Source organism: Rhizophagus irregularis, chromosome 30, assembly GCF_026210795.1.
Source record: "Rhizophagus irregularis chromosome 30, complete sequence".
Lineage (NCBI taxonomy): Eukaryota > Fungi > Glomeromycota > Glomeromycetes > Glomerales > Glomeraceae > Rhizophagus > Rhizophagus irregularis.
In genome coordinates this window covers 1,422,965-1,436,520 of record NC_089458.1, presented here as the reverse complement: position 1 = coordinate 1,436,520, position 13,556 = coordinate 1,422,965, and the positions used below count along the sequence as shown (strand labels likewise).

Genomic DNA, 13,556 nt, shown 5'->3' with positions numbered 1-13,556 from the left:
AGGTTCACAATCATCATAATATAAGTATTATCTGAATATTAACTTGTATACTTACAATTAAACTAATTGTTTTTGATCAAAATTCCATAAATTACCTAGATATAATATAATTCTAGCAGAAAAGGAATCCGCTTCATAAACGGATCTATAGTGATATCCTTTTAGTTAAAAAACAAGTCCCTACCTTCAAATTGGATCTGGGTAGTGTTATTAAGGACCTCGATCATTTGCATTAATTCATTTCCGAAGGCAATACAATTAGACAAGTTATTTAGACGAAATCGGCGAAATCATTTCCTATAATGATAAATTTTGGAAAATATCCTTATAATTAAACTTTTCTATATTTATTATTATTCTCAATATCGAGTGCAAGTAATAAGAGCATTGTTTGACACTTACTTTCTTGGAAGTATATACACCGTATTAGTCATCGTGTCCAGTGATACTTGGAACTGAGAGGACAATAATCGTTTAATCTGTGAATAGATTAGCTGACGTGATGATTTTTTTATTGTAAATTATTTTCGATCCTGGATTCTTACCTCGCGAGGAAGTGATACCCACGCTTTTACGATTTATTTTATGTTACTTGTCAATTTATATTTTTTTATTCTTAAATTGCAAATGAGCAACGTCAAATACCATTAATGCTTCTATCAAATTTTTTCTGACGCAAAAATGTTAAAGGGATGAGTCTAATTCAATACTTTTTATTCCATTCCTTTACCTATCTTAGTACAAGTTTATGATATATCCGCGTTAAAGGAGGACAACATTATTAAGTTGATTAAATAGTAACAAATAAATTTACGTAGTTAAGAAACACAAAATGTAGTCTTCACTTTACGGACTTATTCAAGTCTCTTTTGTACTTCTCCGGTTTCTTCTATAAATATAGTATTATACAGTATATAGGACATAAGAAGAACAGATGTTATTCATTAATTAAGTTGTTATGAATTACTTACTCGGCTTCATTTGTCCCTTCATCATTACTTGAATCTATATTACTTGTCAAATCACTACCATCATCTAACAAATCTTTTTTTTTTATATTGTTGTTCTTTTGTGTAGTTTCATCACTTTCCTGTTTCTGTTGTCCATTTATATTTGTATCGCTTTGTGATAAAATATTACTCCTATTATTTTCTATATTAACAGAAACAACCTCTCTAAATATTTTGGAACGTTTAGAATGTTTTCGTTTTCCTCTAGATCCGATTCCCTCACTATTAATATCAGTCTCAATTTCATCGTTATCACTATGTGATATATCGTTCATAATACCATTATGTGATGGTATTTCAACAATAATTCCATTTCCGGGTGAAGAATTGACAACTGCGGATGAAGTTGGTCCTGATAATTCTTCATCAACTGATTGTATTACTTTATCAAATTTTTTGTTTCTTTGTCCAGCTTGGAACACTAGAGAAAAAAATCAATTTAGAAAACAGTTCGTACTAAAATAATTTTTTTTTTTTACAGAACGAAACAAGAAGGTAAAGGTTTCGTGAACGTACGTACAACTCAATTCTTCTTTTAATCTCGGTAAAAACTCTTCAAAATCACCATCCTCTAGAGCTTTAAATACGTCCCCAGGTTGTATGTTTTTACGGTTTTTACTTTTTGCCATGCGATTAGCGCTGTTAGTTAATTGAATTAAGGAACCGATTTTTATATAAATGATGGTAAAAATACGAAAACATGAAAAAAGGGATACACAGAGGTAATATGACTAATAAATACAGTCGTTGATCTTATCACAGCTAGTTTCGCATCATCTTGTATTGTGTTATTACCTAGCTTTTTTGTTAATACAGAATGTATCTATCTTAAGGTTATATAAATAAATACGCGTGAAAAAAACTATTTAACTTACAGCGTTATTTATAAGTTTTGTTATTATTGAATTTGGCATATCCAAATCTTCTATCTCTTTTACTACTTTATCATAGTCAACTTCACCTTCTGAACTAAAATCCTCTTCCGAACTTATCATTTTTATAAAATGAATAAAAGTAGTTTGATAAGAAATTAGCAAAGAGTTTAAACAAAATCGAATTAAAATTATTGTTTTGTTGTACAAAAATTTAGCCAATAGCGTTGACTAGAGAAACTCTCACAAATTTGTTAATATTTATTATTTTCATATGATGTTTAGATTTATATATGGATCATAAATTTTCAATTGAATGGTAGTTTATATTGATGTATGAGCCAGGACGAATTAAACCGTAATGAATCAATCTTATTGATCTTATCTTGTTTGAATAGGAGTATTTGTGATGCGAAAATTTTAATAGATTAAATAAATTGAAAGATAGCACTTATCCTTACACTATTTGTTTAGAAACCACTGCTATAAATATAATATTTGAGGATACTATTAAAGTTCAACAATTTTAATTATTAACAGTTAATATTTGTACTTGCTTAACAAAATAGCTCTTATCATTTCTTAATATTATTGTTGTCCGCAGTAAGTAGGTCAGTTACACAAATAACTCCTACTGGATTTTTCGTACCACAACTCATTTAGTAATTCTAATAATGAGAAGCAAATCTTTAAAACAAACATGCAGTGTAACGATGTTAAAGTATGCTTGCGAATTTAATATTATTACATATAAGGTAAATTTTCTATTTTATTTTAGCATAGTAAAAATCAGATTATACTGTAACAAATTCTTTCTAGATTCTAATATTCTTATACCTAACTTAACCATTCTCCGTTTAAACAGCTGGTAGAGCGGCTTCCATGTTCCTTAAACTTTTAATTAAAGGACGCATTCTTTGTTCTACAAGCTGTTCCATCCCAGAATATTCAATTACCTGGAGAGATAATTTGCATAAATAAATAATTCATCATTTTATAATGTTATTGCAAAATAAATATCTTACCCTATTAACAAACTTCACCACAAATTCAGAATACATATATAAAAAGTTAGCAGGACCAGTAACACTATTAATTTTTGGTTTAGTGATATGTTCACATAATCTTAATCCTGCTTCAACTAAACTCCCAGAAAAATTTTCAGTAATCTTTAAATTTTGTTGTAATTCAAATTGAGAGAATAATCCTTGATTATCACCGTGATTATACACCATATAAGAATCTTGTCCATCAACATCTTGTATAATACGCAAATGGTGTAAAATATGATTAATATTATCACAAATATGCATCAATCTAACTTCAGCACTTCGCGCTTTATTTTCTATTTTGTCAATTTGTGATAAACCCCAATTAATATATGAAGTCGCAAGAACAATACTGGATAAAGTGAGTTTGTTGTTAGGACTTCCTATTAATTGAATTATTTGACTTGTGATTTTTATACACATCCTTACATTGTCCATGAGCTTTTTGTTTAATTTAATATAAATATAAGTAGTGTAAGTACGTGCGATTTATAAATACATTTTTGGAATTATTATTAACTTGAATACCTCGGCAATTTTCGTGTCATCCACAGAAAATAATTGATCATACTTGTTTAATTCATTATTCATCATCGCTGAACAATGAAAAGCTAACCCGAATAACCATTGTTTAATCGCATAAATCCAAGTCTCTTCTATTGGAAATCCGAAGACTTTCCATGCTAACCCAGATTGTTGTAAAATCTCTCCATATAAAGATTTCTTAAATTCCAAAACTTCTTGAATTCGTTTCAAATCTGAACCAATGTTCTCACTTTTAGGGTATTCAGAATTCACAGTAGCTTTCATATCTTCAATTATCTCAACATATTGAACAATATTTTCTAAATTCCTTTCCAAAGTTTGCCATTGTGGAAAGATTTGCTATTAAAAAAATATATTATCAGATTTTGTTTATTATAAGATCAACAATTTCGACTAAAATGATCTGTCTGTATTAATTCATTTAATAACTATGAATCATTTGAGTTTAGCTGACTTACTATAAATGGTTTGCAATAATCACACCTTAGCCAATCAGCATTCAACAAGAATCTGTCAATTAAAACTTGGATATCATTATAATTGTTTGGAATCGAATTATGAAGTATATTGAGAGATGTTTCCACATCATGGCATCTCTCTTGAAATTGGGTTTGAAAATCCATCAATGGAATATTCTTTTTCTGAGCTTGTAATTTAATCCAATCAGTCATTGAAACATCCCAATAATTTTCATTACTAGAATGTGATAATATACGACGCAACATTTGCATCCTAGCAGGCTCATGAACTAATTTATCTCTCCCGCCTGATAAATCACTCATGAAATTATCGGTTATTTCCATATCAGAAGTGCTGCAGCTAGTTATAGCCGATTGTTTAATGCACTTGCCACCAAAAATTCGACGAGAACAATGTTTGTAATTACGATTAGATAAGCTTGATGAATTTATTGACGGGACAAATGTAAAGTCTAAAGAACTTTGCTGCGTGTTTGATGATTCTCCATCATTCAATTCATCTTCTGCAAAGGAAAGACATCTAGCTAGTTTCGAAGATAAAGAATTTGAAATCTTTTGTGCTTTGATTTTACGTTGATTATCCTCCTCACGTTTTCGTTTAAGAGGTGACAAGTTACCATAAGGAATTTCGAAGTTCTCTACCGGCATTGAATTTACTGTCAAAATTAAGACATTAAAAGAGAATTGAATATTTTATATGCTAAAGGAATGAATGGCAAATTTACATACAGTTTGTTCTTCTCTCGGCATTCTCGTCCACTTCAGTGCTACTCAACTTTAAAGGCATTCCGCTCTCATCTAATAAAATATTCTCTAATTTGTTAAAAAAAAAAATGTGTCAGATATTACGTATAAGGAATAATGAAACGAATAACTGAAAATTATACCGAGCGCAGTAAGCAAGGTGTTTATGGCATTCTCCCAAATTTTTTTGAAAGTAAGTGTTAAAACCGTGTTTTCCTTTTCAAACTTCATTGTAGAGATTTGTACCACAGGGTTTGCAACTTTAATAGAATCAGAATCAACAAAGGGTTTTTTAGTCATCGCCATCTTCGTCTTCCAAAAATATATCGTCGTCGTCTTGAAAATCAACTAAGACAACACAAGTAACAAACAAGCCGATGCTAACGGCAAAGATGAGTAAAAGAAATTGAGGCTGGAGAAGTTTTTTGCTTGCTTTTAAGTAAAGTTTTGGATACGAAGTACGCGGCACAGATGGTGGAGTGGAAAGCGACAGGACCATGACTATCGAGTCAGAGAAAATATTTTTGGATCCATGACTTTATATAGAAATATTTTTACGTAATTTTTGGGTAATATTGATGTCCTGCTTGCGCTTTATAAGATTATAAGATTTCAATTTTTCAAATTACCGGAAATTTATGCGGGGAATGTCATAGCATCAATTCCGAAATTACGTTACGCAAGCCACATTTGCCGCAGTTGCCAAACTTCATATAAGAAGGAAGACGGCTTCATTTATAATCACACTTTTATTGACCAGTGCTCTCTGTCACGTTATTCAAATAAAAGAAAATAATTCATAATTTTAAAGTTCAAAAAACCCATAACTTGCTTTTCTGAAAAGATCTGAAGAAAATTCAGAAGACTCTATATTATAATTTCTACAATGTCTGAACAACCAAATCCCACACCACCTGCTGGAGACGAAAAGAAAGATGAACACATTAATTTGAAAGTGGTTGGAAACGTAAGTTTTATGCTTTATTTGAGCAAAAAAGCGGAGAAAATATTGCGCGTCTAGAAACTGTGGGCGTTCTTTAATGGAGAACTAATACAAATAAATGCGCGTTTGATAAAACTTTATTAATTAAAACTTTTACAACGAATTTGAAAGGACGCGTTAGGTAATTAATTTTATTTATGTTTGCGTTCTTAGGATCACAATGAAGTGTTTTTCAAAATCAAGCGGACAACACAACTGAAAAAATTAATGGATGCTTATTGTGAAAGACAAGGAAAGTCGTTAAATTCACTCCGGTTCCTTTATGATGGTGAACGTGTACAAAGCCACAACACACCTGCAGAGGTAAATTTAAATCACTCAATTTGTCTTATTTCTATCACTTTATATTTCTTTTTTTTTTGATTAATTCTTTTAATAACAACAGCTTGAAATGGAAGATGGAGATGCAATTGACGTAATGGTGGAACAAATAGGTTAATAAAAGATTCAATTCTTTCATTTGTTCTTTTTATTTTTAATTAATATTGAATGAAATATTCTTTTTTCTTTCCTTTAGGTGGTCAAATTAGCTATATGTGAACCCTTTACATGTGATCTAACGATAAAAACTAGATCTTTTTCAATCTCACTTGTATTCATTTTTTTGTTACACAAGAAAAATTGAAACAAAAACTACTCATTTCGACCATTTGAAACAAATTTCGTTTATTGTTTATATTTTCAATTTTCCTTCTTGCTAGCTTTAAAGTGTTTTGTTACTTTTATCATCCATTTGGGCATTTTGTTTAGTTATAATTTTCAATGAAAAATTTCTAGATAATAGTCATAAATAATATAAGAAAATGAATGACAAATATTTCGGATGACTTGCATTTAATTGATTTTAAATTTAGATGTCCAATAAAATTTTCATTAAACCACATAAGTCTGATTTCTAATTGAGGATTTAAGTTTATTTTGAACAGAGAAAAGATGAAGATCTTAATGTAAACAAGGTTTTGGTTTGCAATTATAATATTTTATTTATTTATAAAAAAGTGAGGGTCAAATCTTTCATATAAATAGCCATAAAAATGAAGTGGTGATAAAGTTGCTTAAATATGGGCCATAAAAGCTGGATGTCGTTTTAGAGTAATTAAAATAATTCAAATTCTTTGATTTACATAGTTTCTTGTGAAATATCAATAGTAGAATTTGGAATGATCCATCTGAATATATATAAAGATCGTTACTTACATTCATTGCACAGTTTATCACAAAAACTAAGTAACTTGATTTGAGAATCTTTTACGAAATAAAATTCGAATTTTTCAAGGATATGATAAAGTTTAATCAAAAACATATTACAACTTTAGCAGCGTTTTCAATGGCAATTTTATTAGAAATATATGCTTAATATGGTATTTCAGTAATGATTAGGAGACAAAGAGGCTGGGTAGTTATAATGAAAGAAGATAATACAAATGGATCAGACAAATGAGAGAGATAAATTTGAAGTGAAGGATTAAAGCTAAAGGTGAATTAATTCTTTTAAACGACAAATTAGAACAATTTATGGGAAATTATGAGGACCTGGAAACAGGTGTGAATTCTGTTGGTAGAAGGAGTTAAGAAAATTATAAATCAGAAGTATTTTCTTCCTTTTAAGAATATTTTAAAAAATTAGATAAAATTAAGTAATAAATGCTTTAAAATCAACTGATCCGGAAATTATGTAGACAAACAAAGTGTCAAATTTAAAATTGAGGACTTACGGAATGCTTTGTTTTAAAATGGATGCCTTAGAACCAAGATTTAAAATTCGATAGTGGAAAAAACCTATATTTGTAAATTCTCACACTAAAATTAAAACTTATATTGACAACAGTAAAAAATAATGGGATAAATGAAACTGATGAAAAAAAAAAATGAGGAAGATTTCGATCACAACCTATTCTTATGATAGTACTAAATTGCCAAAGATGCTGCTAATTCAGATAAACAATGAAGTGAATCCATTAAAGAATCGAAAGTAGTCATCGGAACAATTTTAAACTTTGATTACGAATCCGGCGATGTTGTTAGGCATAAGTAAGAAAAGCCAAAACAGATGCCATGGTATTGATGATAAAAAGAATTAGTGGATGGCGAAGCTTGTAACCAGAAAGATATTACTAAATATCTTTACCAGAAAGAGAAAGGTCAAATCCTGATTCAAATTCAGGAAATACAGTCGCAGTTGGCACGGTAATTTTCTGATGTCGGCCGCGGCACGTGAAGACGTGAAGCACATTTGCCTAATACGACAACATTCTCTATACAATAAACATTGAAGTACTTTTGCAAAAAATAAAAACTGTTCTAAATCATTTCAATTATTTTAAGATTTTAAGAATATTTACAATTTAATATTTGTATATTTTAATATAAATTTTAAAATTATATAATATAAAAAAATATAAAAAATATAAATTTTACTTTATTAATTACATTACATTTGAAAAATAAATTAATTTTAATAAAGTTAATTCTTCTTATAATGAATTTTGATATAATGAATTTTATAATATAATAGATCTTTAGTATGATACAGATTTTAATATAAAAAAAATTTCATTATACTGAATTTTACTAATTAAATGATGTATATTATTTAATGAAATAAATTTTATAAACTGTATATAAAAATTAATCCTTTTAATAATAAATTTTCTTTTATAATAACTTTTTTTTAATATAACAAAGATATTTTGTATAACTTATGTTTTACATTATATAAATACAATTATTTATTATTATATAACAATATAGTTTTTCTTATTATATTTATAATGAATATTTCTATATTTTATAATAAAGACTTAATTAAATATTCTACACCTAACAGTATTTATATATAAGAGGGTTTTGGCAAGTTGGTAAAATGCTAGAATAGTGAAACTTTGCCAAAACCATATAAAAATCTTATTAAAAAGTTAGAAGAAAAGCAAAACCTAATAAACTTATTGTAAATACTGAAACTGCTAAAATCTTGCTGAAACTATAATAAAATTATAGTAAAATCTTAAAGAAACTAATTGTAAGATTTTGGAAAGGTTTAGACAAGCAACCTTATTTACATATAGTTAGCTTTTAGTTAAAAAGAACTTTAATTAAAAATACATTAATCAAATTTTTAGGCAATATAATCACATAGGTAATATATCAACTTTTTTTTTAAAAAAAAATAGTTATATCTTATCATGCTTATTTTTAGATTTTACTATCTCTGAGTTGCTGACATTAAATTAAATGATTATCATCTTTATTTTCTTTAAGATATATCCTACACTTTACATTTCCATATAGATCATACCTTCTTTCTTTTATAATCTCTACCCTATAAAAAGTATTATACTTAAAGTATATTTAAAATATATTTAAAATATATTTAAAATATACTAGTAAGCGTGATTATAATAGGACATGATCGCATCTATAATAAAGTTTTCAAAAAAAAAAAAAAAATATTTAAAATATACTTAATTGACGATCTGCAAGTCAACTGTAGAAATTACATATAAAATTTAATGCAAATCATATACTAATTTGTCGTATTACGCCGACTTTAATGATTTCTGATGTAACAAAAACTATAAGTATAGTTTACTAAAAATAACACAAACAATAAAGTAAATGTCACACTTTTATTTTTCAAAGCTACAAAGTGTAAAACTTTTTTTTGATGAAGTTTACCTTGGAAGCACGTAGCATTTACTATGTTATTAGGTAAACTAAGGTTTTAAAAGTACAAATTATGGAAATTTTTTTATATTTCACCAAACTTTCATGTATATTGCTTTATTTTTGATATATTTTATTAGTAAACTATGCTATAATAACTTCTAACTCGAAAAATTCAAGACTTTTTTACACTCATTATACAAGTGATATGGTATGATAAAACTAGTTTTTATCTTTCGAATCTCAGATCTCTTAGAAATTGAACTTTTTTCCAATGTTACATTATGGTTTTTTTTGCATGAAATTGGTGGGAAACCTGTGGAAAACTATTTCATTAAAGCAAAATGGCATTATTTAAACATTTGGCTAGAGAAATTCATAAACAACCCCACATTCAGAAATGCGGCTTTTAATTAATAAATTTCTGTTAAATTTTATTATCGTTTTCATTACTTGACTCATGGATCACCAATTAATTTAAAAAGTGCAAAATACTTATAATATATTTTTAATATATCTAAAATATACTTAAAATTATCTTAAAATATATTATAAGTATATTTTAGATACATAAAAAATATACTTATAATAGTCTTATAATATACTTAAATTTTAATTTAAATATAATTTAAATATATTTTAAGTATATGGACAAAAATTAAATATATTAGAAATATATTTTAAGATAATTTTAAATATATTTTAAGTATATTATAAGTATTTCACAATTTTTAAATTAAATATATTTTAAAAAGTTTTTAATTATATTTTAAATATAAATACTTTTTATAGAGCAACATATGGATCTGTTCAAGTATTTTTTCTGTATTTGTTTATTTATGGTAATTTTGATATGTCAATAGCAATGACAACAACTCCAGCATAAAGTTGAATAAATCCAGCTGAAAAAATAATATCAATTTTAAATTTTGGTTTACAAGGTATGGTTCTCCTTAGAGATTAGATAAATAGTGAAATGGAAGATTTATTTTCTAGAAAAAATATACTAGAAGAAATTCGTTTAGTTGCTAAAAACAATTCACAATTAGAAAGTGAACTTAGAAATTCAATTAAATTTATTCAACAGCTTCTAAATAAATGAACAGAAAGATTGGTATTAGATAATAAAAATTTTATATGTAAAAGTCTTGCGGATAATGAAGAAATTGCACAATTTTTTAAAGTAATTTCAGAATTAAATAATTTTTTTGTTGAACTCAAATAGCTTATTATAATCTTTTATTATAGACAATTATTTCAATTAATTTAACTTTACGTTGTGATGAGACTATATATACAATCAATACTTCAGCAACATTCTGATTTATAAAACTTTATTTAAACATATTGCCAAATTCATTTTAAGTATGTATTTATAGTTCAAAATTTACAATAATTGATTTTAGTTTTAATTAATATTAATTCATTAAAATTCATTAACTTGAGTAGCATACTAAAATACATTGTTTTAGTAAATAAAAAAATGTAGCAATATTGAATGTGAAATTTGGATTATGTTATGAATACTACAAGAAGTTTTTGAATCTCTTGATTTTCTTCTAGACCCAACACTGGCAAGTACAATTCAATTTGATTTCAATATTACCAAATCAGAATATTAAACTAATAATATATATAGTAGCTTACCCTATGAAAAGTCTTTATACTTAAAATATATTTAAAATTTTATTAAAATATACTTATTATAAGTATCAATTTTAATTCACGATATACTTATAATATACCTAAATATACTTAAAATACTCTTATAATATACTTTTAATGTACTTGTTTTTTTCCCAAGTACTTAAATTATACTTAAATTGAATTTTAAGCACATTTTAAGAATATTTAAGCATGTAAAAAATATACTTATATTGTACTTAAATTCTAGTTTAAGTATATTTTAAATATAATTTACTTGTGCAAATAACAAAAATATTAAAACTATATTTTAAGAGTATTTTAGGCATATTTTAGGTATATTATAAGTATATCGCAAATTAAAATTAATACTTCATCAGGAAATTTTATAGTGCAAAAAATTGCGTAAGTTTACGATTTTGTAAATTTACGAAAGTTTATGGCATAATATTTTGAAAAATTTCAAAATATTACGTAAGTTTACAATTTCGTAAGATTTATGTGATATTACGGTTAAAATATTACACAAGTTTTCAATATCGTAAGATTTACGCAATATTACAGTCAAAATATTCTGCAAATTTATGAAACTGTAAACCTGTGTAATATTACGGTTGAAATATTTCAAAAATTTACGAAATTGTAAACCTGCGTAATATTACAGTTAAAATATTTCAAAAATTTATGAGACTGTAAACCTGCGTAATATTACGGTTAAAATATTTTGAAAATTTACGAGACTGTAAACCTGCGTAATATTATGGTTAAAATATTTTGAAAATTTACGAGATTATAAATCTGTATAATATTACTATTCGATCGTTAAAACTGCATATGCAGTAGAACGTATACAAGAGGCATGTAATACTATTGAATAATCAAAAATAATATAAACACCTTTTTTTTTAAGTTTGGGAAAGCAAATTTATTTTTATTTACGAATTTTTTATTATTTACAATTTTTATGTTAAAAATTAAAGTAAATTCTAATTTTTATTATAACTTAATAAAAAAATACACATTTGATACTTGTTCGCTACTATTTTATAAAATAGTATCTAGGCTGTATGACATGGACGTCAGTATCAGTCACAGCCCAAAAAAAACGTAAGTCTCCAACCGATATTTAGTACAGACTGGGCCTAGCTACTCACTTAATAAATAATAAAAAATAAAAATAATTATCTTCTACGATACGTAGATAAGTTTCTCCTTACCCTACGATCATCACGTGTGACTAAAATTGATCAAATTTATCAAATTTAAAACATGAACGTAAATATTAATTATAAATTTTATTATAGTATAATTACCCGGCCTCTCCCAAAATTTCGTTCTAAATTCACGATAATATCTTTAGCCGGTACGCATCCACAGCCACCGCCTAGGGTTACCATTATGATAAAGAACATAGTTCTAAATATCAAAATCAGTTTGAATATTCAATAAATACATTTAATTTATATGAATGTAATTTTATTTATTTACTTATATAGTAATCCCTGACGAGGTTCCTCCACTTTTGGCTGTACTGTTGCCTAGAAACTCTCATTCGAAATATTCTATTTATTCTGATTCAATTAAATGGATTGGTTAATTTGAATTTAAATTCTTTCTTAAAGAAATTATAGATATTAGTCATATGAACCTATTGGCAACAGAGTCCCAAAAATCATGGTGGCTTCTACCATTAATATTGTGGTAGGCACAGTTTCTGTCTCGACGTATGTCAACAAGTTCGTCCATCATAGCCCAATTCCAATGAACATTATAGTGGGAATGACATGAACGTGTGTGGCGAGGCATTATTAAATTAGATTTGATTTTTATAATTTGATTTTGGGATGAATGAAAATTTAAGTAGAAAGAAAGTCGTAAAATGTCACTTTAAATAAAATTTGAACAATATCTCTTTGGTTTGATTTTATTTCTCGTTTTAATTAAAATTTAATTTATTACACTTTTCACCATTAAACATATTAATTAAATCTCATGCGGATATGGATTATCTAAATATAAATATCATAATTAAATCAAAAAATAAAAAAAATCTTAGTTTGATTTCAGTTTAAAATAATTGAAAATCATGTACATGTTTAATTGTTTTAAATATAAATATCAATATATCATATTTAAAAATAGGGTTTAATTTTTATACGCTCCCGCGTTGCAACGCACCCTCTGATCACGTGATTTCATAAGGTTGATAGCCGATAAATTTTTAGGCAGATAGTATACAACTATACATACTAAACGCTAACACAGATAATGTGTTAATGGCGTCATTATGAGTTCTCTTTTTACACACTAAACGCTAAAACTATTTTTAGACAGACAATAAGTGTTAATAGAGTCATTATGAGTTCTCTTTTTACACACTAAGCGCTAAAACTCTTTTTAGACAGACAGTGAGTGTTAATGGAGTACATACTAATCGCTAACACTTTGGTTTGTTTTTCAGTTTCTTGTGGGCGTATTCCTGGATTTAGTAAGTGTTGGTGGTAGTATGCGAATACGCGTTTCTTTTTACACATTTAATGTTAATG

The 13,556-nt window shown here is 26.7% G+C and overlaps 4 protein-coding genes across 8 annotated transcripts; 1 reads left to right on the top strand and 3 right to left on the bottom strand.

Annotated features, from left to right (window-relative positions):
- Positions 1–686: 686 nt before the first annotated feature.
- Positions 687–2,034, bottom strand: OCT59_021747 (uncharacterized protein). Of its 4 annotated transcripts, XM_066146717.1 has the most exons (5): positions 1,886–2,034; positions 1,727–1,809; positions 1,531–1,649; positions 972–1,431; positions 688–889 (listed from the first exon to the last, which is right to left on the bottom strand). In XM_066146717.1, the coding sequence occupies exons 1-5, from the start codon at positions 2,003–2,005 to the stop codon at positions 859–861; spliced, it is 813 nt and encodes a 270-aa protein (XP_066005825.1). In that variant the 5' UTR covers positions 2,006–2,034; the 3' UTR covers positions 688–858. The 4 variants fall into 4 exon arrangements, with proteins under 4 accessions (XP_025178272.1, XP_066005827.1, XP_066005825.1 ...); XM_025317430.2 differs by having other exon boundaries at positions 687–1,431; XM_066146719.1 differs by having other exon boundaries at positions 687–1,431; positions 1,727–1,805.
- Positions 2,035–2,618: 584 nt separating this feature from the next.
- Positions 2,619–4,931, bottom strand: OCT59_021746 (uncharacterized protein; the record flags this gene model as incomplete). 2 transcript variants are annotated; one of them, XM_066146715.1, is made up of 6 exons in its annotated part: positions 2,619–2,838; positions 2,908–3,372; positions 3,460–3,816; positions 3,936–4,612; positions 4,686–4,769; positions 4,844–4,931. In XM_066146715.1, 6 exons carry the CDS (start codon positions 4,929–4,931, stop codon positions 2,740–2,742), a joined length of 1,770 nt encoding a protein of 589 aa, XP_066005823.1. In that variant the 3' UTR covers positions 2,619–2,739. The 2 variants fall into 2 exon arrangements, with proteins under 2 accessions (XP_066005823.1, XP_066005824.1); XM_066146716.1 differs by having other exon boundaries at positions 2,908–3,816.
- Positions 4,932–4,992: 61 nt separating this feature from the next.
- Positions 4,993–5,199, bottom strand: OCT59_021745 (uncharacterized protein; the record flags this gene model as incomplete). Its single annotated transcript, XM_066146714.1, has 1 exon — positions 4,993–5,199. The coding sequence occupies one exon, from the start codon at positions 5,197–5,199 to the stop codon at positions 4,993–4,995; it is 207 nt and encodes a 68-aa protein (XP_066005822.1).
- Positions 5,200–5,374: 175 nt separating this feature from the next.
- OCT59_021744 (dolichyl-phosphate-mannose-protein mannosyltransferase pmt3) lies at positions 5,375–6,602 on the top strand. The gene is made up of 4 exons (XM_025317429.2): positions 5,375–5,667; positions 5,857–6,006; positions 6,089–6,137; positions 6,221–6,602. The coding sequence occupies exons 1-4, from the start codon at positions 5,587–5,589 to the stop codon at positions 6,241–6,243; spliced, it is 303 nt and encodes a 100-aa protein (XP_025178270.1). The 5' UTR covers positions 5,375–5,586; the 3' UTR covers positions 6,244–6,602.
- The last annotated feature ends 6,954 nt before the right edge of the window (positions 6,603–13,556 follow it).

Bases quoted from the DNA above. Each gene is read 5' to 3' on its own strand.
- OCT59_021747 (XM_066146717.1), bottom strand. From the start codon at position 2,005: ATGATAAGTTCGGAAGAGGATTTTAGTTCAGAAGGTGAAGTTGACTAT. The intron at 1,810-1,885 runs GTAAGTTAAATA...TTAACAAAAAAG, and splicing joins CAAAACTTATAAATAACGCT to CTAGGTAATAACACAATACA. The intron at 1,432-1,530 runs GTACGTACGTTC...TTTTTTCTCTAG, and splicing joins ATTAAAAGAAGAATTGAGTT to TGTTCCAAGCTGGACAAAGA.
- OCT59_021744 (XM_025317429.2), top strand. From the start codon at position 5,587: ATGTCTGAACAACCAAATCCCACACCACCTGCTGGAGACGAAAAGAAA. The intron at 6,007-6,088 runs GTAAATTTAAAT...TAATAACAACAG, and splicing joins GCCACAACACACCTGCAGAG to CTTGAAATGGAAGATGGAGA. The intron at 6,138-6,220 runs GTTAATAAAAGA...TCTTTCCTTTAG, and splicing joins CGTAATGGTGGAACAAATAG to GTGGTCAAATTAGCTATATG.